The following is a 24,955-nucleotide window of genomic DNA, read 5'->3' as shown; positions in this document are numbered from 1 at the left end:
GTAAGGACTACTAGCCAGTCAGAAGCAGAGTATGAGGGCGTGCCCTGACAGTACCTAGGTAAGGACTACTAGCCAGTCAGAACCAGAGTATGAGGGCGTGCCCTGACAGTACCTAGGTAAGGACTACTAGCCAGTCAGAAGCAGAGTATGAGGGCGTGTCCTGACAGTACCTAGGTAAGGACTACTAGCCAGTCAGAAGCAGAGTATGAGGGCGTGTCCTGACAGTACCTAGGTAAGGACTACTAGCCAGTCAGAAGCAGAGTATGAGGGCGTGCCCTGACAGTACCTAGGTAAGGACTACTAGCCAGTCAGAAGCAGAGTATGAGGGCGTGTCCTGACAGTACCTAGGTAAGGACTACTAGCCAGTCAGAAGCAGAGTATGAGGGCGTGTCCTGACAGTACCTAGGTAAGGACTACTAGCCAGTCAGAAGCAGAGTATGAGGGCGTGCCCTGACAGTACCTAGGTAAGGACTACTAGCCAGTCAGAAGCAGAGTATGAGGGCGTGCCCTGACAGTACCTAGGTAAGGACTACTAGCCAGTCAGAAGCAGAGTATGTGGGCGTGCCCTGACAGTACCTAGGTAAGGACTACTAGCCAGTCAGAAGCAGAGTATGAGGGCGTGCCCTGACAGTACCTAGGTAAGGACTACTAGCCAGTCAGAAGCAGAGTATGAGGGCGTGTCCTGACAGTACCTAGGTAAGGACTACTAGCCAGTCAGAAGCAGAGTATGAGGGTGTGCCCTGACAGTACCTAGGTAAGGACTACTAGCCAGTCAGAAGCAGAGTATGAGGGCGTGCCCTGACAGTATCTAGGTAAGGACTACTAGCCAGTCAGAAGCAGAGTATGAGCCATGCTAGCAGCTAGGCGAGCATTATAACGTTGGTCTCTGAAGTAAAGGCTGGACTACAATAGAGCTGTTTGGAGCAGTTGGTGAACAGTGTTTTCTGTTGGAGATGGTAAGTCCCTTTGGGGGGGACTTTGGGCTTTTTCACTTTGTAAACCTATAAGATGCACCAAAAAAGATACATAACACAATAAAGGGAAGAGGAAAAAATACAAAAAGCATAATATGAGCACTTTAAAGAAGACGGACCCAGCATGTAGCGCAGGCAGCTCCAGTTGACTCCTCTCTTTGAGTCCAGGTCGTCCAGGTGGTTCTGCACAAACTGCATGCTGGAGGTGAAATCTGCCTGGTTGAACTCGTAGGGGATGTTCCAGCCCAGCGGACCGAACTTACGGCGCTCCTGGCGGGAAGAGGAAGAGAGAGGAACAAAAAAAAGAATTATTTTCAAATCATATTATTCAGCTCTTAGGCTCATTTCTTTCCATTTCAATTCATTTCCAGGGTGATCATCTTGCAGAGACTTTAAACAACGTTTCAAACTCAAGGCCCCTCACAGATTTTGACCCCCCTCGTTGTGCGCCAAACCAAAAAGACGGGAAACTGTAACTGCACTTAAAGCAGAATTTGGCAGATTTGCAGACTTTAGGAAATTCCCCCAGAAGCAGCAGAGAGATTTCATCTTCAGGCTGTAAAACAGGTAGCGGTGAGTCGGCTGCTTTTTAAAATGTAATCTTTGTTTTGCTTGATTTGCTAAACTCTAAGATGGCTAGGGAACTTTTTTGCAGACTTTTGTAGGGCTTTATGTCGACAAAATGTGACAAAAGTTTTAAAAAAAGCGACAACAATGTTGAAAAGTGACAAAAATGTTGGAAAAAGCCACAAAAAAAGTTTTAAAATGCAACAAAATTTACGAAAAATGAATACAAAAAATTATTACAAAGATATTTTACGGTTTTGATTAAATTAAGCATGTCAATAACCTCTACATGTCTGGCCCTTCATGTAATTCTTATTTTCCAGTTTGACCCGTAGTGAAGTTGAGTTTGACCCCCCCTGCTTTAAACCTTCTGTAGTCAATATTTGAATGAGGTTTTTGCCAGAGGTGAATCATCATTTTGTGGAGTTTTAAAGCTCAGAGCGAGCGGAGAGACGGTGAACAGACCTGTACGGTGGTGTGCAGGAAGGCCACGGCGTACAGCAGAGGTTTCCACTGAGGCAGGTTGCTGATCTCCAACTGGTCCTGCGTGACGCCACCGAAAGTCCTCTTCAGACCGGCTTTCATCCCTGATGAAGACGGATACGAGCGTTTGATTAAACCAATCGTAAATAGGACCAGAAGCCCAAAATGTGACTATGTAAATATATCAGGGAGCAGGCAGGAAGGATAGGGAAGCTGAGGATGAAGATACAGTGCTAAGCATAAGTTTACACACCCATGCTAAAGTTGACTAAACAGAGGAATAAAAAAAATTATCTTTTGGAAATTGATCTTAATGCCTTAATTAAAAAAATTTGGAAAAATCCAGCCTTTAAGGACACAAATTTTCTTTGTGAATGAATAATGTATCGTAAATAAATAAATGTTCTTCCTTAAAATACAGGGGGCATAAGTCAGTCCACCCCTATGTTAAATTCCCATAGAGGGAGGCAGACTTTTATTTTTAAAGGCCAGTTATTTCATGGATCCAGGATACAATGCATCCTGATGAATTCTAAAGTTCCCTTGGCCTTTGGAATTAAAATAGCCCCCCCACATCATCACATACCCTTCACCATACCTAGAGATTGGCATGGTGTACCTTCCATAAAATCATCTCTCAATGCAAATCAAACCAGCTATTAAGCTAACTGAAATAAAACCAACGCAACTTGACGGATGATTTTATCTTTAAAAAAAGGATCTTACTTTTTATCAGAAACGACCTCCTTAGAAATCCTTTCCATAATGTTGTGAGACACGTAGAATATTAATCTGAGTCTGTCAGTGGCAAAATTAGCACTTTTGTGAAGGTAAATACGAGCTGGACAATCGTCCTATTAACTCACATCGTAGCTTGTTTCTCTGCTGCCGACTGCAGCGATCTCTCTTAAGACTAGACCAATGTCACAGATTGTTGTTCCGCGCTGAACGCAAGAAGCATGAAATAGCTTTTACTCCCCCCCCCCCTCCACTGTGTGTATACCTCGTATTTATTGAATGATGAATTCTTTTTTATTGTCACTATACACACGTACGATGAGATTAAAAGCAACTCCTTTCCATGTACATAAAATAAATGTAACATGGAATATAAAATAAGTAGTTTAAAAACAGGGCAGTAAAGTTCACCGTTCTGAGACGTTATATCATCAACATCTACAAAATAAATAAATATGGTTTTATATACAGTGTGATATGCAGTGTGTGTTATTGCACATTATTTGAATATTGCCCAATAGTGGTGATCATATTCAATGAGTAATAGATATTGGACAATGAGAGTAATGATATTGCACAGTATACAGATATTGCACAGTAATGGAATTGCACAGTATTATTAATATTATCATAGTAGTAAATATTAAATATTGTACAGTAGGTGGGTAAAAGAAAGTCCAGGAGTTGGGGGGTAAGACTGTGCATGTGTGAGTTCAGAGTGGTTATGGCTTTTGGGAAGAAACTGTAGTTGAATCTGTTGGTCCTAGTTCTGATGCAGCTCTAGCGCCTCCCTGAGGTCAGCAGGTCCAACAGATCAGAGCCGGGGTGGGAGCTGTCCTGGGTGGTGTCTCCTGCTCTGCTGAGGCAGCGCGAGGTGTAAATGTACAGTATGTGTATTTCATGTGTTTATATATCTGCTGCACACCCAATCACACAAACAAGGTTGAAGTTGTAGAACTCTATGAAAGACTTTTCTTACCGAGAGGAGGCTCGTTGGTGAACTTGATGGAGGACTGGAGGAAGGTGATGGGAAACCTGTACACAAAAACACACAGCTGGCATTATAGATGTTCAGTACAAACTCCATTCCTGGTAAATCATCAGCATGTCATCTGGTCTGGTTCGATGAACGCTGCGACGGCTAAAAAGTGAATTAGATTAGCAACCTTCTCCAAAGCTGCTGCACCAAGAGCACCAGTTATATTCAATATCAACGCTCTTCAAACCTGTACTTTTGGGATTAAAACAATATAAAAAAAATCAGATTCACCCCATGGTTTCAGATATTATTTTGTTAGCAATTCCATAATTATCATGTGAATCGTATTTGTGTGTGTGTGTGTGTTCCTGTTTTACTATATTCGTGGGGTCCAAAAACCGGGGACTACAGTATACTTGTGGGGTCCAACATTTTGGTCCCCACAAGGTTAAAGAGCTGTTTGAGGGTTAAGACTTGGATTTAGGATTAGGGATAGAATTAGGTTATGGTTAGGGTAAGGGGCTAGGGAATGCATTATGTCAATGGTGGGTCCCATAAAGATAGTAAAACAAACGTGTGTGTGTGTGTGTGTGTGTGTGTGTGTGTGTGTGTGTGTGTGTGTGTGTGTGTGTGTGTGTGTGGTTACCTGGGGTGCACGTCGGTTGTCAGCCACACGCGGAAACCCTTGTGCGTGCTCTCTGGCGTTGCCGCGGTGACCGTCTCCAGCAGCTCGTCCAGGAAGTCCAGTCCCAGGTGGCAGTTCTGGAGGAGGAGCCAGCCGCCGTCCGTCATGCTGTTGGCCAATAGCCTGCGAGCGTGAACCTCCTGGCCCTGCCCCATGGAGATGGGACGGCACGGCGCCCCCTGCAGGTAGAGAGCAGCGTTTCTATCCATTAACTTAGGGTCGGCCCTAGACTTTTGGGGGACCTAAGCAGGATTTGGTTTGGGGGACTCTCCACATTGTAACATGTTGCCACTGCACTTGTGTATTGTAAATATTAGTTTAAGCACTCATAATGTACAAATACACATTTAAAGACTAATGTGAGACCTATTAGCAGCAATACTATCTTTCAATAGACCTGCTCTGTTAGGAGCTCTATTGTGGGACATTTCAAGCACTCTTGGGGCCCTCTGGTAGCCACAGGGCCCTAAGCAGCCACTTAGTTCACTTATGGGTCGGGCCGGCTATGCATTAACTGATCTCTATATATTTATTTTCTAATCTTCCTCTCTTTCCCTTATTAATTCATCATCTCCTCTTCCATCTATTGTAATTTCTTGTACTTAAATACCCCAAGCATTCCTTCACCTTGTTCTTGGCCAGCCTCTCTATGTTTTCAGTCGGGTCCGAGCCCATCGACAGCAGACAGACCATCGGTGTCCTGTTGTCACTCTCTGCCAACATGGCGTCCAGGTCCAGAACCAGACCTTCAGCGTACTGCTGACCCAGAGAGTCCGAGATGTAGTTACGCGCCTGGTCAACACACACAAATACACACACGCTGTTTCATTCTCGCTGCCAGAGGGCCGGCATTACACCGTAGAGGACGAGAGTGTCGGCTTAGAAGTCTTAAGTCTTAAACAGTCTTTATTGTCATCGTACAAGGGAATTGGATGCAGTCCTAACAGTGCATCAGGTGAGTAAATAAATATAAAAGGACCTGTAAAAGTCACTATACACAGAAGACACTAGACAGAGAGAGAACTAGAGTGCTGGCATTACACCGTAGGGAACCAGTTTAATTAATAACTCAAACGTGTACTTTTGGGATTAAAACAATAAAACAAAAACAGATTTATCCCATGGTTTCAGATATTTTTTTGTTAACAATTCACTATTCCATAATTATCAAACTAGACAGCCTAAGAAGCTTTATCTTTCTTTGTATGAAACATCTTGTGGTCAGTTTCCTATCAAATGTTTGAGTTATTTTGTGGAATGACACATTTGATGCATTTCTCAGTGTCATTTTCTGTATATGTATAAAATTAGACTTAGAAAGGCCTTGCTGTTTTAAACATTTTATTTTGATAAAAAAGGCGTTAAAAATTTCAAAATATTGTCAATGTTTTTGTTGAGAAACGCAACAAAAATGTTGGAGAAATGTTGAAAAACTCAATCTGTTTTTTCTGGAGAAAATACTCAAAAGGCGACAAAAACCTCAAAAAATAGTCAAAAAAAAACAACTCAGTAAGTAGGAAAAAAAACTCTAGAAAGGCATTAAAAAACAAAAAAATATTGACATTTTTTTTGTTGAAAAACATGACAAAAACGTCAAAAATAAGCAACAAAAAGGTTTTAAAAGGCAGCACAAAAATGTCTCAAAAGTGCAAATAAGGTGAGAAAATATAAAAAAAAACTATACACAGAAGAAACTAGAGAGAGAGAGAAGTAGAGTGCTGGCGTTACACCGTAGGGAACGAGACAAAGTAAACAGTAAACATGTCCTAAGCAGAAAGCATTAGAGTATGAAGTGGCGTAGGAGCTACTAACTAAGCTCTGTCTTAGCTAGTTTTGCCCTGCTGTGATTTATGTGTAGCAGTCAGACCTGAGCGGTGGTTCGGTCGGGACACCAGCTCCGGATGAGCAGAAGCTTCCGGAAGGTGTCGAGCCTTTCCTCGTAGCCATCGGGCAGTTTGGCATGCTCCGGCGTCGGATGGTCGAACCACGTCCTCCAGGCACGCTCGTTCTGGCTCACCTGGACACAAGGAAACAGAACGTCTGTAGGTCTACATGTTCCAGCTTTGCTTGCTCCAACGTTAGTGGGTTTTAGGGCGACTAATCGGTGGTTTTGGTCTTAGTCAACTTAGATTTCTTTAGTCCATTAGTCATTTTTGATGCTTTTTTCATGCTGAATGACTTATTTCCAAGAAACTTACGAGCACATTTCTGGTAAACACAAGAATTAAGGGTTGACATTTTACCTAATAGATATCACCGTGAAACCTACTTTGATTACTTTCATTAAGGCAGTTATTTGTTGTATTACACGTTTTCTGAAATGTGTTTAAATATGCAAAGGAGACGTTATCTTATTCAATATATGCATCCTTTTGTGTGACTCTTTGCGGAGAAACTCAGATTTACGGATCTGTCGATTAAATCAACTAATCGATACAATTGAACGAGTGTTAGTCGACTAAGAATTTCTTCAGTCAAACACAGCCCTAGTGGGTTTGGGTTCTACTTGCTCCAACGTGAGTGGGGTTGGGTTCTACTTGCTCCAACGTGAGTGGGGTTGGGTTCTACTTTCTTCAATGTGAGTGGGTCTGGGTTCTACTTGCTTCTACGTGAGTGAGTTTGGGTTCTACTTGCTCCTACGTGAGTGAGTTTGGGTTCTACTTGCTCCAACGTGAGTGAGCTTGGGTTCTACCTGGCTCAGGATCTGGGTGAATGGCGGCAGGCTGGACAGCTGCACCAGGTTGAGCCAGGTCTGATCCAGGATCCAGCGCCGTGGTTTGGCTTCTACAGAGTTCAGATCCAGGGAGGCTCCACCTACACGCACAAACAGCATTCCCCATCAGATGAAAAGGGAAAAGAGAGAGAGAGAGAGAGAGAGGAGGAGGAGGAGGAGGAAGAGGATGGTTGTGGTACCTTACCTTTGACGAAGGTGAGCACCTCGGGGTGCGAGATGTTTCGGGCCTGCAGGTCGATCTTCAGAGCCAGCAGCAGAGTGAAGAGCAGTTTGTGTTCCTCATACAGACTCCGGGCTGTGTAACAGTACACCTGACGGAGGGACAAACAGGTACTAAGTCAGCTACACCTTCCAACAGGAAGCTGGAGGAATGGAGCTCCATCATTTCACTCTCCAATAGCGCTGTCAAGAACCAGTGCAGAACGGACTGTTGTTCTCCTCCAGAGCACATAGTTTCCTCTTTAGTGAAATGCTCAGAGTGAATTTAAGTTGGGCTTTTATTGAGAAACGTAAAACCGGAAAGAGTAAAGCTGCACTCAAAACGTGGAGTTGGTTCACGCTGGCTCGGAACTTAGAGCTTTTGTGCTTTTATTTTATTCACATGTCCAAGTCACCGGGCCCTATCCTGCACCTGGCGCGGCGCATCGCAAAGCAAAGCAAAGCCCGACGCAAGTGTCTTTGCTAGTTTAAGACCGACCCAGTTGTTAGTTTCCTGTCCAGCTCCCACGTCGTTTAAATAGCAAATGCACCTGCGCCCATCTGTGGCCCACGCTGGTCTTACAGGGAGGTGTGTTCAGGTGCATTCTGGGCGTGCTGGTCTTACAGGGAGGTGTATTCAGGTGCATTCTGGGCATGCTGGTCTTACAGGGAGGTGTGTTCGGGTGCATTCTGGGTGTGCTGGTCTTACAGGGAGGTGTGTTCAGGTGCATTCTGGGCGTGCTGGTTTTACAGGGAGGTGTGTTCGGGTGCATTCTGGGTGTGCTGGTCTTACAGGGAGGTGTGTTCAGGTGCATTCTGGGCGTGCTGGTTTTACAGGGAGGTGTGTTCAGGTGCATTCTGGGAGTATTGCTATCTTGAGGCAGCGGGAAGTGATCGCGCCATTGACCAACAAAAACCTGGTCTAAAGTCAATAACGCAGCATTTCATTGTTATTTTAACAGAGCATTAGTAACATGCTCCTAGGCTCGTGCACAGCGTGTGCACACTATGCTTGTTACACACACAGGGACGCACAGGAGTACGGTCAGACGGACCTTGAACACACCTGGTAGGTGAGGAAGTTGATGATGTTGCCGATGCGTTTGGCGGTGAGCTGCGACTTGGCCGAGTGCTGCATGGACGAGTCGAAGAGCCCCAGGAACTGGCGCAGAGACGTCTGGTACATGACGTTGACCAGCGACATCTCCACAATCAGGAAGTAGAGGATGCTGCCCCTGGTGGCCACGGGCCGGTACTCCTCCCTGGCCTGGTTGATCTTCCCCTCCGTCTCCGCCGCGACCGACAGCTTCTCGCTCACCTGGAGGAAAAGACAACGTTGTTTTGTTCGTCTTTAGTTGACATACATTGAGCATAGACAGACAGACAGACAGAGACAGACAGACAGCAGTACCTCCTGGGCGGTGGTCTTGGTGACCCTCAGAACCTCGATCAGAGACTGGTCCTCCACCAAGGACCCCTGAGTGCTGGTCAACCTGAACAGCAGACTGTCCTCCAGCTCCTGCATCTTCCTCTTGTTGGACGTCACCTCCTCTAAGAGCTTCACTCGCTCCGCCTCCAGCTCCTGGGGAGGGGGGGGGAGACACACAGGGGGGACCATTCAGATCTTATGCAGATGGTTAGGGCTGGGGGCCTACAAATGGTTTCTCCTGAATCTTTAACGGTTTTAAAATAACTTCATTTCCCCTCAGTCATTGCAGCAGCCGATCCTGTGTTAGGGACCTTAGAAATAGAGACATCAGACCTCTCATTGGGTGGCAGGAGGGAACATCAGTCATGCTCAACATTTGTTGTAGTCTGGCTATCACCAGACCAAGCTCAATCTTTTCAGATTGAACATTAGTCTGGGGAGTCTGCTCTGGATTTTCTACCGCACAAGAGGCGTGATCAACGGGCGTAGTTCAAATGACTCTGTACGCTATTGGATAGTCCTTCAACCAATCAGACCAACGATCCCGGTGACGTAGCAGCGACAGCGGCATCAACAGGTTGCTGCGCTTCGGTGGCCGCCATTTTTAATGTAAACAAGAAGCTGCTTGGTCGCTTCTCTATCGTCGTTGTGTTACAGGATAGATAAGAGAATCAAATCACCAGCAGATCAGGCTGGGTTTACATTTGTTGAATTTGTGGTCGCTAAAAAGGCGTTGAAAAAAGTGACAGAAGGGTCTAAAAAATACGTTTTTACAACCTCTGGCTCCGCCCCTACCTACCTAATTACCTACCTACCTACCTAACGGGCTACCTATCTACCTACCTACCTAACTAACTAATGGGCTACCTACCTACCTAACTAACAGGCTACCTAACTACCTACCTTACGGGCTACCTATCTACCTAACTACCTACCTACCTAACTAGGTAGCATGGTGGCCCAATGGTTAGCACTTTGGCCTAACAGCAAGAAGGTTCTGTGTTCGAATCCAGGTGGTTCTGGGGCCTTTCTGTGTGGAGTTTGCATGTTCTCCCCATGTTTGCGTGGGTTTCCTCCGGGTGCTCCGGTTTCCCCCACCATCAAAAAAAACATGTACTAGGTTCTCCAGTCAGTACCCTTGATCAAGGCACTGGCTCAGATCTGGAGTTGGTCCCCGGGCGCTGTGATTGGCTGCCCACTGCTCCCTTGAGGGATGGGTTAAATGCAATTTCGCTACATGTACGTGTATGTGACAAATAAAGTACCTTAACCTTAACCTAACTAGTTATCTACCTAATTACCTACCTACCTAACTAAAGGGCTACCTATCTACCTAACTAGTTATCTACCTAATTAGCTACCTACCTAACTAACGGGCTACCTACCTAGTTATCTACCTAATTACCTACCTAACTAACTAAAGGGCTACATACCTACCTAACTAGTTTCTACCTAATTACCTACCTACCTAACTAAAGGGCTACCTATTTACCTAACTAGTTATCTACTTAATTAGCTACCTACCTAACTAACGGGCTACCTATCTACCTATCTACCTAACTACCTACCTAACGGGCTACCTATCTACCTACCTACCTACCTAACTAGTTATCTACCTAATTACCTACCTAACTAACTAAAGGGCTACCTATCTACCTAACTAGTTATCTACCTAATTACCTACCTACCTGAAGTTGAAGTTGAAATGTCTTTAATGTCCCCGAGGGGCAATTTGGTTCCTATTTGACCTAACTAACGGGCGACCTATCTATCTATCTACCTACCTACCTAACTACCTAACTAGTTATCTACCTAATTAGCTACCTACCTAACTAGTTATCTACCTAATTAGCTACCTACCTAACTAACAGGCTACCTTCCTACTTACCTACCTTAGCTAGTTACCCAGCTAACCATTAGCCCCGGGGCAGGTACCTGTTTCTCCAGCAGGATGACCCGTCCCAGCAGCTGGTCCTCCAGGCCGCGCTGGGTGACGGTGAAGTCGACCACGGCCGTCCTGGCGCTGACCTCGGGGCTGTATGCCGGGTTGGCCAGCTTGGTGGTGATGTAGAGGGTGAAGCCCTTCATCACATCCACCTCTTTATCTCCTACCTTCACCTGCACAGAGGCACATTAACTGGTGGCACGGTATGGGTTCTCTTACATACATATTCATTCATTGTGTTGTCCTCGGGTCAAATCTGACCAGTTTTAAAAGTTTTTTAATATCAGAAATATGGGTTTCGTTCAACCACATTGCACAAAAATAACTGGGATGCACATTGTATGGATACAACGTTCTTCCCAGGTAAAATTAATGATTACTTCCATTGAGTTTTGAGTGTTTTATTCAATTTTAAAGTTAAATGGTTTCAAAACAGCATCCCGACTAAACTTTGACATAAACTGTGATTCACTCAACCTCCTGTGATATTAACTATTAGTCAAAATAATTAATTTATGGGGGGCGGGGGGGTTTTTCAAGATAATTTTTTGGTCATTTTAGCCTTTAGACAGGACAGCTGTAGACAGGAAAGGGGGGATAGAGAGGGGAATGACATGCAGCAAATGGCCGCAGGTCGGACTCGAACCTTGACCCGTTGCGTCGAGGACTGGGCCTCTGCACATGGGCGCCCGCTCCACCAGGTGAGCTACCCAGGCGCCCATTTCTGTTTTGTTTTTTTTAACAAAAAAATTTGGTACAATGTCATAAATTACGTTTATTGACCATGAATTAAAAAAAGCGCCAAAAAAAGTTAATTTTCAATTTTCACCCGAAGGACAACACAAGGGTTAAATAAGAATATAGTTTGATGTAGAGAGCTTATATAACAGAGTCCATGTAGGAGAACGAAGAAATGTCCTACTTTATAAGTTGATCCAGACTTGATGTAGTTTTTGTCCAGTATGTTGTCCAGGACGGGGTCCAGGTCCTCCCCTACGTCCTCCAGCAGCAGGGGGCGCCCCAGAGACAGACTGTCCTCCAGGTGGGAACGGAAATATTTATGGTTCAGAGACGTCACCTGGGACGGAGACAACAACCAATCAGGAAAGCACCTTAGACCAGTCTGGTTCTCCAGCTTTTTTCAATAATGTTCCCCCTTTCAACAGTTTTTTTTAAGATCCATGCCCCCCAGACCAGCGCAAATAATCTTTGGTTGAAAAAAAAAAAAAAGTCTTTATTTATTTTGACAGTTTATGGAAAGCAAATTTGGACTTCCTGTGTCTGTGTCTCTACCTGCAGCTGCTGGTCTCTCTCTCGGTTCTGGATCCAGGTCTTGCCCTGGCCCTGGGGGTCTATCAGCAGCGGGTAGCGGGACGCCTTCGTCACCACGATGCCGTTCTGGATGGACAGGTCGTCGCTGGGTAAACCCTGCAGGTTCCACTCGCTCACTGTGGCGTTGTCCACCAGCAGACCAATCACGTTCAAGTCCTGCAGCAGAGCAGAGTTACATCATTTCCCCAGGTGGGTTCAGCTCGTGTTATGTGTGTATATCAGCTTCAGAATGAGCTACAGTTGAAGGAGTTGGTCTCACTTTATTCTTTTAAAGGCTTTCTAAAAGACCTTGCAGAAAGGCAGTCTGTCTGTCATTGTTTTTAAATTGATTTAGGACCCAGATTTTCTTTATGATGACATTGGTGTTTGAACATGATGAGAGAAAGTGTGTCTATGTTTTTATTTCGTTAGTGTCTTTGTATTTATTGAAACCAAGCTGCTGCCACTTGCCAGGACCCTCTTGTAAAAGAGATTTGTAATCTCAAGGAGTTTTTTCCTGGTTAAATAAAGGTTTGAATGAATGAATGATATCTTTGTGTGTGTGTGTGTGGTTACCTTGTTATGCGTGTATACATTAACATGTATGAAAAGTGCTACATAATAAAGTCTGATTGACTGATTGATAATTGTCTATTAATTTCTAACATTAGCTAAAGTCTTAAGGTGTATGATGATGATAAGCCACTGCAACAATATTTTGCCATCATTAGGCTAGTAGATTGGTGCACAGTTTGAACCCTGCTTACAGGACTGAAGGGGATGAGCTTCTCCTTCATCTCGGTCTTCCACAGCTCCAGCATCAGGCTCCGAAACTCCTGGTTGAAGGGCCCGGCGTAGGACAGGAAGCCGGCCGCCAGCAGGACGTCCCCCACCAGGTGTTTGATCTGCGTCTGGAACCCGGCGCTGCTGTCGGTCCAGCGGACCTGAAACACACCAGACCAGGACCGAGAGGGACCAGACCAGGACCGAGAGGGACCAGACCAGGACCGAGAGGACCGAGAGGGACCAGACCAGGACCGAGAGAGAGAGACCAGGACAGAGAGAGAGACCAGGGTTGGATGCCTTAATGGTGGTAGAGCTGCATATCGCTTACAAATGTTCAGTACTGATACCAATACCATGACTTTGAGACCGGTTCCTAAATGATACTTTTAGAGTGTGTGTCTGTGTGTGTGTTTGTGTCTCTGTTTTTCTCTGTTTGTCTGTGTGTGTGTGTGTGTGTGTGTGTGTGTGTGTGTGTGTGTGTGTTTGTGTGTGTGTGTCTGTCTGTCTGTGATCGCGTTGTTTGTGTGTGTGTGTGTGTGCGCGTCTGTGTGTGTCTCTGTGTGTGTGTGTGTGTGTGTGTGTGTGTGTGTGCGTGTATTTGTTTGTCTGTGTGTGTGGTGTGTCTGTGTGTGTCTATGTGTTTGTTTGTGTGTGTGTTTGTGTGTGTCTGTCTGTCTGTGATCGCGTTTCTGTGTATATTTGTTTGTGTGTGTGTGTGTGTGTTTGTGAGTGTGGCTGTGTGTGTGTGTGTGTGTGTGTGTGTGTGTGTGTGTTTGTTTGTCTGTCTGTCTGTGATCGCGTGTCTGTGTGTGTGTGTGTGTGTGTGTGTGTGTGTGTGTGTGTGTGCGTGTGTGTGCTGTCTGTCTGTGTGTGTGTGTGTCTGTGTGTGTCTGTGTGTGTGTTTCTTCATATTGCAATATATATCGCAGGAAAAGTGCAGGCCTAACGGGTGGATGGTAAGATGGATGGTAAGATGATGGGTGGGTGGATGGTAAGATGGATGGTAAGATGATGGGTGGGTGGATGGTAAGATGGATGGTAAGATGATGGGTGGGTGGATGGTAAGATGGATGGTAAGATGGATGAGTGGATTATGGGTAAAAGGCTGACCTTCTCTCCTCCCAGCCCGCCGATCAGAGCCGTGGCGTTGGACATCTTGCGACGGCAGGCCTGGGCGTCGTCCTCCAGGTCCTGCTTCTCCTTCATGGCAGCGTCGTAAAGCGCCTAAAGTTCAGGCCACATCGCTTAGTTAAACATACTAACAGGAGAAAAATATTATAGATGCTTGACAATGACAAAAATCAAATGCATGGAGTTGAGAAGGTTTTTGAAACATTTCTTCAAAAAAACTACCAAAAGCCGTCTTGGTTCATCTTTCCACTGTTCCAACAATCACCACTCTGTTTGGTTGAAATAAACCCTTAATTCACCCATTTACATGTAGAGATATGCTGGCTCTATACACGCTAAAAGTCCTGATTATTTACATGGAATCTGGTGGAGATATGCTGGCTCTATACACGCTAAAAGTCCTGATTATTTACATGGAGTCTGGTGGAGATATGCTGGCTCTATACATGCTAAAAGTCCTGATTATTTACATGGAGTCTGGTGGAGATATGCTGGCTCTATACACGCTAAAAGTCCTGATTATTTACATGGAGTCTGGTGAAGATATGCTGGCTCTATACATGCTAAAAGTCCTGATTATTTACATGAAGTCTGGTGGAGATATGCTGGCTCTATACATGCTAAAAGTCCTGATTATTTACATGGAGTCTGGTGGAGATATAATGGCTCTATAGTGCTAGTGACTTCAGAGCTGTTTCTGGTTAAATTGAAAGGTCTTAAAGAGGTTTTAAAGGTCTGTCTTTGTAGGGATCCTTTCCATAATGTTGTCAGAACTCTTAGTGGACGCTGAGTGACGCTGAACTTTGCAGCCCAGTTTACGGCTGCCGGTTACATACACATTCCTTAGACACCAATGCTAAACGAGGGAATTAGGAATTCAACCAGGTTGAAAGAAAAAACTAAACAATAAAGTTGCCCTATAAATAGAGTTGACAGAAGCATCAAAAACAGGTTTCCATGGACAAAGGAAAAGAAAGTGTGTGTGCGTGCGTGCGTGTGCGTGCGTGTGCGTGCGTGCGCGTGCGTGTGTTTGACCTGCACGGTGTCCAGCTCCTGCTGTTTCTCGTCCAGCTGTTCCTGAGCTTTAGAGAGTTCAGTCTGAGCCACCACCAGACGGGCCTCCTGCAGGGCCAGGTTAGCCTAGACAGACAGACAGACAGACAGACAGACAGACACACACACACACACACACACACACACACACACACACACACACACACACACACACACACACACACACACACACACAGACACACACAGACACACACAGACACACACACACATACAAGGACAGACACACACACCTAATTAATCCGTGTAGGGCTTTGTAATTACAGTTTTTTAAGATTGCTAAACGACAGTGGGCACAACTGGAGTCACATGTGCAAAACTCTAACTCCAGTCTGCACAGCAGCAGTTCATGGGGACCAAACTCTAGTTCGTTTTTCATCGCTTGAACACAGTTTTCAAAACTCTACACACTTATCCCATGACTTTAATCACAACGTGCACAACACTGTAGATTTACAGCACTTTGTTCAAATGCTAACACACTGCTGAAAAAACTGTGAACCACACATTCAAAACAGAATAGATTTCAGTCTGGTGCCTATCAAACACTGCTGATTGGAGTTTTAGCTGAAAGCCTAAGCAAGTGTCTTATTTTAGACTAGTTAGTGAACATATATGGTATTTATACAGAGAAAGATCAGAAAGTCTTTTTTAGTAAACAAACACCAAATAAGAATGAAACAATTCTACACTGTACTGTTTGAGAGAAACAGGTAAAAGAGCAAAGATACCAACATGTCCAGGTAAGATGTCTGAGGTTATGTACACAGCTATAAAAAAAAGTGAAAAACACTATATCTTTACAATAGTAAAACTGCATTCTTACTGTTTTTCAGAAAGTAATGGAGGTGAAAGCAATAGAAACACCACATTCATTAGTATTTAGAGATGATGCAGACATCTAATGTGATGAAGAAAACCTGCCACATGATGCTGGAGAGAGGCAGGATTAGTCACACTATTCTTTGGTACTGTTACGTATGGACCTTTAGTTGTTTTCCCCCAGTAATTCCATAAATTACTAGATACAAAATATTTTATTGAAGAAAACTGCTGATTTTCATTCCTTCTTTTTTACCTTATGTAAAAATTGGTATGCTATACAATCTATATTTTTTCCTTAAATAAACTATCAAGTAGTGTCAAGTCACTCAAATTGTTCAAACTGTAAAGATGAAAAAGTGTGTAATTTGTGTATTGGTGTTTGATGCTAGTGTTTTTACCCTCAGTGTGTTCTGAGTGACAGTGTGTGTGTGTGTGTGTGTGTGTGTGTGTGTGTGTGTGTGTGTGTGTGTGTGTGTGTGTGTGTGTGTGTGTGTGTGTTATCTCAGTGAGGATTGTGCATAGTGTTTGGCTGCACTGAGCCTGTTTTGCAGCTGATGTGAACTGTTTAGCTCAGGTGACTGTTGGTAGTGCAGACTGGAGTTTGAGTTTTGCACATGTGATTCCAGTTGTGCCCACTGTCGTTTAGCAATCGGAAAAAACTGTAATCAAAGTTTAATCACAATTACAACAGAGTATTTCGAGAGGAATGATTACTTTGTGTGTTACGTTTGTGCAAGTAAACTTATTTTGTCTGTTCTGAATGGAAAGAAAATAAACGTAAAAGGTTTGAAGGGAAATTTCACATTTCAAGGTGTTTTCACTGTTGATTTGTTTTAACCCAATCAATCCAGCATCCATCCTTCCAGAAGTCAATAAGGAATCCTATTAAATAACCGGGATTATGTTTATGTTTCCTAATCAGAACTTTTATCGCCGAGAGAGACTCCCCAGTTTGTGCTGGTTCGGAAATACCACACAGAAAAAGTCAATCGGAAAAACAGTTACAACTGCCAGCAAGTTACTTGGGATAACACTACCGAGCATTGAACACACTTACAAAGACAGACTGGTGAGAAAGGCCAAAAACATTGTATGTGACTACACACACCCCCTGGCATCTCATTTTAAACTACAGCCATCTAGGCATCCTTCTGCTCACACCTTCTGACCAAGAACAGATCCAAATTGTCTTTTGTACCACAAGCCATGAAAGCCTTAAAAGGTCCCATTCCAAGACAATTTCAATTTATGAGGTTTTTTTAACATTAATATGAGTCCCCCCAGCCTGCCTATGGTCCCCCAGTGGCTAGAAATGGTGATAGGTGTAAACCGAGCCCTGGGTATCCTGCTCTGCCTTTGAGAAAATGAAAGCTCAGATGGACCAATCAGGAATCTTCTCCTTATGAGGTCATAAGGAGCAAGGTTACCTCCCCTTTCTCTGCTTTGGCCCACCGAGAGAATTTGGGCCACCCATTAGAGAGAGAGACATCATGGCTTTCAAACGAGCAAAGTGGCAGTTGGTCAAGACCACACCCCCCCACCCTCCACCTTATAAGGCCTATATAAAAGAGACTTCAGATACAGTATTTGGGGACCACTAAGGTCTATATAAAAGAGACTTCAGATACAGTATTTGGGGACCACTAAGGTCTATATAAAAGAGACTTCAGATACAGTATTAGGGGACCACTAAGGTCTATATAAAAGAGACTTCAGATACAGTATTAAGGGACCACTAAGGTCTATATAAAAGAGACTTCAGATACAGTATTAGGGGACCACTAAGGTCTATATAAAAGAGACTTCAGATACAGTATTAGGGGACCACTAAGGTCTATATAAAAGAGACTTCAGATACAGTATTAGGGGACCACTAAGGCCTAAGTTTTCTACTACGTACCTTCAGAGGCAGCACCTCCTTGTTGATGGCGAAGAAGTCGGCCATGGCCTGGGTCCAGGAACAGAGTCCCGCCACATTGCCGCAGATCCTCTTGGCCGACTCCAGGTTATAGTCGTCCATGTCCAGGTAGGGAGCAAGCAGCTCCACCACCTCCGCTGTGATGGAGTCCTGCACAGCAAACAGACACACACACACACACACACACACACACACACACAACAAACACACACACACACGCACACACACACACAGACACATGCAGACGCACAAACACACGCACACACACTCACACACACAGACAGACACACACACACACACACACACACACACACACACACACAGACACACACGCACACGATGAAGTTTGGATTTAAATACCAAAGGAGCACTACAGTAAAGTGTGTGTGTCTGTGTGTGACTCTGTGTGTGTGACTCTGTGTGTGTGTGTGTGTGTGTGTGTGTGTGTGTGTCTGTGTGTGTCTGTCTTTGTGGTGTGTGTGTCTGTGTGTCTCTGTGCGTGTGTGTGTCTGTGTGTGTGTGTGTGTGTGTGTCTGTGTATCTGTGTGTATCTGTGTGTGTCTCTTTCTGTGTGTGTGTGTGTGTGTGTGTGTGTGCGTGTGTGTGCGTGTCTGTGGTGTGTGTGTGTGTGTGTGTGTGTGTGCGTGCGTGTGTGTGCGTGTCTGTGGTATGTGTGTGTGTGTGTGTGTGTGTGCGTGTCTGTGTGTGTGTGTGTGTGTGTGTGTGTGTGTGTGTGTGTGTGTGTGTGTGTGTCTGTGGTATGTGTGTGTGTGTGTGTGTGTGTGTGTGTGTGTGTGTGTGTGTGTGTGTGTGTGTGTGTGTGTGTGTGTGTGTGTGTGTGTGTGTGTGTGTGTATCTGTGTGTCTCTTTCTGTGTGTGTGTGTGTGTGTGTGTGTGTGTGTGTGCGTGTCTGTGGTGTGTGTGTGTGTGTGTGTGTGTGTGTGTGTGTGTGTGTGTGTGTGTGTGTGTGTGTGTGTGTGTGTGTGTGTGTGTGTGTGTGTGTGTGTGTGTGTGTGTGTGTGTGTGTGTGTGTGTGTGTGTGTGCGTGTCTGTGGTATGTGTGTGTGTGTATGTGTGTGTGTATCTGTGTGTCTCTTTGTGTGTGTGTGTGTGTGTGTGTGTGTGTGTGTGTGTGTGTGTGTGTGTGTGTGCGTGTCTGTGGTATGTGTGTGTGTGTGTGTGTGTGTGTGTGTCTCTGTGTGTTACCTTGCTGAAGTTGAGCAGCATGCTGAGGAAGGCCGAGTTCTGCATCAGCTTCATGGCCTCGGGCCAGGAAGGGCGTGGACACGGCCGCTCGGGGTCCGCGGTCACCGTGTCAATCTGGGGAAACATGAGGTCAGTGTGAAAAGAGTCGCCTCAACGTGTGTGTGTGTGTGTGTGTGTGTGTGTGTGTGTGTGTGTGTGTGTGTGTGTGTGTGTGTGTGAATGTTTGACTCAGTGACCTTCCTCTGGAACAGCAGCAGCACGGCGTCCATGATCCTCATGATGAGGTGGGGGGGCTTCTGCAGCTTCCTCACCGTGGCGATGTCGGCCGGTTTAATCGTCTGCCGACATACGGGACGATTATTCACACATTATATTAACAACAACTATGAAAACAATAGTTTACAAAGTGCTTTGACAAAAGAAAGCACATAAAAAATACTCACATACATATATATTTACATATATATAAAACGTGTGTGTGTTTGTGTGCCTGCTTTCCTGCGTGTGTGTATGCAAGCGTGCGTTCCTTCCAGTGTGTGTTTGTGTGTGTGTGTTTTCTGAGTTTAGAAGTAAATGGAGGTTTTGGAAGGAGTGCTGAATAGCACTGAAGACAGCCTTTGGTCCAGACAACATGCCCTCAGATTTAACGCACTGGACCCTATCAGAGAAGTAGTGACTGAACCACGCGAGGCAGTCATGGGAAAACCCAAGATTGTTGATTGTGTGTGTGCGTTCCTGTGTGTGTGTGTGTGTGTGTGTGTGTGTGTGTGTGTGTGTGTGTGTGTGTGTGTGTGTGTGTGTGTGTGTGTGTGTGTGTGTGACCTGTAGTGCATCCTCTGCGGCCTGCAGAGCTGGTTTTGCAGCCTCCAGTTTGGATTCAGCTGATGTTTTATCAGCTTCAATCTCGTCGACGATGAGCTGAGCTCTATCCTTCACCTTCTGCACCTGCTGCTTCACCTAGAGAGAGAGAGAGACAGAGGGAGACAGAGGGAGAGAGAGATTAAAGTTGTGTATTGGTTAAGTGTCTTTAAGTGTTGTAAAGAGAGCTATAGATAAACATATACATACATAAATAAAATGCATCACTATTATTAAGGTCCATAAAAGCCTGTTAATTTCAAAAAGTGACAGTTTGTGACTAACTTTTTGTTCCTCACAAACCCAATCTCCTGAGTGATAGTCCGTTGTCTTTATATATGTTATACCTCGACACCTCACTGCCTTATTTGCCCATATAATAATTACTACTGCCACTAGACAGCGCCGCCTAACAAGAAACGTAAATATGGGTTGTTATAAGCTGCTGCACAATCGACCTATACGGTTGTTTTCTGGGTGAGGATGGTCTGACCATTTCACCGGCTTAGACATTAATCTCACATTCCTGGATTAACTCTTTATATTTAGGAAACCGCACAACGTTTTGGTAAAAGAGGCCTCTCGATGTGTCATGCGCGGACCTTTTCGGCGGCCTGAGCTTTCGCAGTGACCTCCTGCAGGACTTCATCTGCCCTCTGGGAGGCCACAGCGAGCTCCTGCTCCTTCAGAACCAGCTCCTCCGAGAGCTGAGACACCGACTGCTCCGCCTCCATCAGTTTACACAGACCTGCAGACAACAACACAAACAGCACATTCACCACCTTATTCTCAGTGACTATGTTTACATCAGGGATGCACTGAATCCAGGATTCGGCTTCCGATTCGGCTGAATATTGGGCTTTTTGACGGGGGTTGGGTTTCTGCCGAACAATGCCGTTCAATGCAGCAGGCTGTGAGAAAGCGGAAATGGAACTCGTGAGCAAAAAAAGTGTAGTTTTGCAGTACTTTCAGTCAAAAGAAGGCCATTCAAGTCCAGCTACATGTTCAATCTGTTCAATGCCGATTGGTCTGGTGGTGGCGAGGACCCTAAACTATACACAACATGGCCGCTGTTACAACATTTGGTATCAAACATCTGAAAGAATACGAGTTGTGCATGTAGGAATCTCCAGACAGCAGCCAGAATGCAGCAACTTCAGGTACAGCAAGGACAGTCCCTGTTTACTTCATTCATGTGTTTACTGGGTTCATGGACTGAGGATGGGAGGAGGATTCGGTATTCAGCCGCAGAGCCATAAGCGAACTAAGCATCTGCTTAGGGCCCCGTGGCTACCAGAGGGCCCCCAAGAGTGCTTGAAATGTCCCACAATAGAGCTCATAACAGAGCTACTTAAAGATAGTATTGCTGCTAATAGGTCTCACACTAGTCTTTAAATGCGTAATTGTACATTATGAGTGCTTGAACTAATATTTACAATACACAAGTTGGTTTAGTGCCAAGTGCAGTGGCAACATGTTACAATGTGGAGAGTCCCCAAACCAAATCCTGCTTAGGGCCCCCAAAAGTCTAGGGCCGGCCCTGTTCAGCCAAACCCCAAAAATCTGGATTCGGTGTATCCCTACTACTACTATCCCAACTGTTGCAAACTGCGGTAAAAACCCAGATTGGGACACTATTCCGAATGCGCTGCACTAATGTTCTTAGTAGAATGAGATATTCTGGAGGCGACAGGAGACGAAGACATGATCTTCCCTCTCTCTCTGTGGCTTCCCTCTCTCTGTTTGTTTCCGTCCTCACCTGTCTGCATGCGCTCGGCCAGCGTGCCGACGTCAGCGATCTTCCCGCCGTAGATGACCTTGTAGCTGTTGATGAAGGACAGGTAGGATTTGGGCGTCACAAACGTCTGACGCCGGAAGCGCTCAAAGTACTCGGCACACTTCTCCGCCACCAGGTCCTGCAGAGGACGGAGGCGAGGTCACCAGTACAGCTGATAAAACTCATGATTCATGATTAAAATATGCAGTAGGTAAGCCTTATAAAACTATAACTTTCTGTCATATTTGCTGAAACTGACCCTATGTTCCAGTAGAACTACATGAGGCAGGTAACCACCTACAGCCTGTAGTGAGATTTGCAAAAATCTCCCTGTTCAGATGCACCAATCAGGGCCAGTGGGGCGTGTCTAACTGTTCAGATGCACCAATCAAGGCCATGGGGGTGTTTCACTGTTCAGATGCACCAATCAGGGCCATGGGGGGTGTCTAACTGTTCAGATGCACCAATCAAGGATGCACCAATCAGGGCCATGGGGGGTGCACCAATCAGGGCCTAACTGTTCAGATGCAGGGCCAATCAAGGCCATGGGGGGTGTCTAACTGTTCAGATGCACCAATCAGGGCCATGAGGGGTGTCTAACTGTTCAGATGCACCAATCAGGGCCATGGGGGGTGTCTAACTGTTCAGATGCACCAATCAGGGCCATGGAGGGGTGTCTAACTGTTCAGATGCACCAATCAAGGCCATGGGGGTGTCTAACTGTTCAGATGCACCAATCAGGGCCATGGGGGTGTCTAACTGTTCAGATGCACCAATCAGGGCCATGGGCACCAATCAGGGTCAGGGTGTCTAACTGTTCAGATGCACCAATCAGGGCCATGGGGGGTGTCTAACTGTTCAGATGCACCAATCAGGGCCATGGGGGGTGTCTAACTGTTCAGATGCACCAATCAGGGCCATGGGGGGGCGTCTAACTGTTCAGATGCACCAATCAGGGCCATGGGGGGGATGTCTAACTGCGTGTCTATCAATGCTCATGCACACGCATTCATTCTCCCTTGTGGGGGGAGGGGCTTAGGAGACCGTTTTGGGCTTAAGCAGAAAGGGGGGGAGGGACTGAGAAGTTGTTATTCAAATATTTTGGCTAAGTCCTGGATCCTCACAGTCCTACCTACAGCCCCTTTAATAAACAAACCTGGTCCTGCAACGAGCATTACCTGGAAGGCTCCCATGGTGACCACGACGCTCTGCTTCACCTCCTCTGAGCAGCGGAGGTCCTGGTGCTGGGACAGGAAGTGCTGCGACACGGCCACCAGGGCGTCCCGAGGCCAGCGCTGGAACCAGTCCACGGTGCAGCCCGATATCAGGCCCGGGAACTGCTCAGAGCAAATAGGTCACAGACGCATGTTCAACCCCTCACACATCATCACATTTCAGCACATCACACAAATCCATCTCATCTGTTTTCATCTGTGACTTCTCATGTTACACTTTCTCTTTTTCTTATGTAGGGAAGTATGTCTTAGAGAAAGTCCCGCACGCTGACCATTACACGAGCAATCATTTATTTAGAAAAATACAACGTATCGGTCTTAGACCTTCATCAGGTAAAATCCACACTGCATGAAGGTTCTAAGACCTGTGGGGTCCCAACAGCTTTGTGGGGCCAAAATGCTGGACCCTACAACTATAAAGTGCTGTTTAAGAATTGGTTTTAGGATTAGGGTTAGAATTAGGTTATAGTTAGGGTGAGGGTAAGGGTTAAGTTTAGGTATTTAGTTGTGATGGTTAAGGTTAGAGTAAGGGTTAAGGTTAGGCATTTAGTTGTAATGGTTAAGGTTAGGGTAAGGGGCTAGGGGATGTGTTATGTCAATGATGGGTCCCCACAAAGATAGTGCCACCAACCTGTGTGTGTGTGTGTTTGTGTTTGTGTCTCCTCTCCCTCTCCTGTCCTCTCCCTCTCTCCTCTCCCTTTTTCCCTCTCCTCTTCCACTCCCTTTTCCTCTCCTCTCCTCTCATCCCATGAAAGACATGCATACTAGGACTACAGTTGAAAATTAGCCGACTGGCTAACACTGGCGCATTTACAGAAATGTTGATTAATGTTCATTGTCCTAATCAAATAAACTTACTTCCTCTCCTCTCTCTCCTCACCCAAGATACCGAGAGTGTCGTGGCTAGATGTTTTACCTTTAAAGCACGAGTCCGAAACTTCTCCCCGACGGGCGAGAAGCACAGCACGACGTGGAGGTTGCTCCGTACCCGAGACAGGAAGTAGTCGTAGAGGTTCTCGGAGGTCGGAGGGCGGCGAGGCTGCTGCCGCTTCATCACGGGAATCAGCTCCTGAGTGATGTCATCCAGCTCGTCACGAGCAAACAGGTTGGAGACTTCACCGCTCGCCAGCACGTTGTTCATGTATTCTGGAGAGGAGGAGGGGAAGGGAGGGGAGGAGAGAGGGGGGGGAGAGGGAGAGGAGATGATAGAGGGAGAGGAGTGGAGAGGAGGAGAGGAGAGGAGGGGGAGAGAGGAGAGAGGGAGAGGAGAGAGGAGAGAAGGAGAGAAGAGAGGAAGAGGAGAGAGGAGGGGAGAGGGAAGAGGACAGTGGGAGAGGAAGAGGGAGAGCGAGAGGAAGAGGTCAGTGGGAGAAGGAGAGGATAGAGGGAGAGGAGCAAATTGAAGGTATGTTTAAAAAAAGAAAGTGACAACAGTAAATGACAACAAAGCTCAACATAGCTCAAACTAGAGAACTACTGGAAAGATGTTTCCAAAGGATGAGTCAGGATTGACCTTTCCTCTTCCTCGGGCATTATTATATATATATATATATACACACACTACTCGACTCTTTACTATCATGGCTGCAACCGCGCTGCCTTCAGGGCACGTAGTGTGTTGTTAAATCCTGATCTAGTAGTTTAAGGAGGCCAGCGGGTACCCAGGAAGGCCTCGTCCTTGATGTCGTTGTCAGTGAAGAGGAACGTGACTCCTTTCCCCCGCTGACCAGCCAGACGGTACAGAGTCTTCAGATCCTCCAGCAGGTTACTGCTGCTGTAAGACCTACACACACACACACACACACACACACACACACACACACACACACACACACACACACACACACACACAATTTTCCTTTTTTACGTTTCAGGCGTTGGCGTCTTCTTCTGGTCATTTTGTGGATGTTTGGCATCTCTTTGTAGTCGTGTATCTTTGTGGTTGTCTTGAATGTATCTCAGGTCATTGTGTGTGTCTTTATGGTAGTTTTGCGGCAGTTAGCAGACACAGTTATGTGTACGTTTTTGTGTCTGCGGGTGTTGAGTTTCAGTTAAACTAACACTTACTATGTGCTTGGATAGTTGCTCGATTGCACCAACACCAA

At 45.6% G+C, this 24,955-nt stretch overlaps 1 protein-coding gene across 1 annotated transcript in view; it reads right to left on the bottom strand.

Moving 5' to 3' along the window:
- Positions 1-24,955, bottom strand: part of dnah5l (dynein, axonemal, heavy chain 5 like) — a 119,540-nt gene that overhangs the window by 10,324 nt on the left and 84,261 nt on the right. The window contains exons 68-92 of the mRNA XM_028570014.1: positions 24,512-24,633; positions 23,767-23,996; positions 22,794-22,952; positions 21,598-21,754; positions 20,441-20,586; positions 19,803-19,937; positions 19,217-19,318; positions 18,981-19,094; positions 17,757-17,924; positions 14,996-15,100; positions 13,940-14,053; positions 12,811-12,987; positions 12,026-12,220; positions 11,655-11,810; positions 10,723-10,905; positions 8,770-8,940; positions 8,425-8,676; positions 7,345-7,471; positions 7,119-7,240; positions 6,294-6,443; positions 5,054-5,218; positions 4,388-4,605; positions 3,742-3,797; positions 2,007-2,128; positions 1,094-1,244 (exon numbers count right to left, since the gene is read on the bottom strand). Coding sequence (XP_028425815.1) covers positions 1,094-1,244; positions 2,007-2,128; positions 3,742-3,797; positions 4,388-4,605; positions 5,054-5,218; positions 6,294-6,443; positions 7,119-7,240; positions 7,345-7,471; positions 8,425-8,676; positions 8,770-8,940; positions 10,723-10,905; positions 11,655-11,810; positions 12,026-12,220; positions 12,811-12,987; positions 13,940-14,053; positions 14,996-15,100; positions 17,757-17,924; positions 18,981-19,094; positions 19,217-19,318; positions 19,803-19,937; positions 20,441-20,586; positions 21,598-21,754; positions 22,794-22,952; positions 23,767-23,996; positions 24,512-24,633 — 3,797 coding nt within the window. The remainder of the gene's footprint in view (positions 1-1,093; positions 1,245-2,006; positions 2,129-3,741; positions 3,798-4,387; positions 4,606-5,053; positions 5,219-6,293; positions 6,444-7,118; positions 7,241-7,344; positions 7,472-8,424; positions 8,677-8,769; positions 8,941-10,722; positions 10,906-11,654; positions 11,811-12,025; positions 12,221-12,810; positions 12,988-13,939; positions 14,054-14,995; positions 15,101-17,756; positions 17,925-18,980; positions 19,095-19,216; positions 19,319-19,802; positions 19,938-20,440; positions 20,587-21,597; positions 21,755-22,793; positions 22,953-23,766; positions 23,997-24,511; positions 24,634-24,955) is intronic.

Source organism: Perca flavescens, chromosome 22, assembly GCF_004354835.1.
Source record: "Perca flavescens isolate YP-PL-M2 chromosome 22, PFLA_1.0, whole genome shotgun sequence".
Lineage (NCBI taxonomy): Eukaryota > Metazoa > Chordata > Actinopteri > Perciformes > Percidae > Perca > Perca flavescens.
This window is presented reverse-complemented; position numbering and strand designations above follow the sequence as displayed.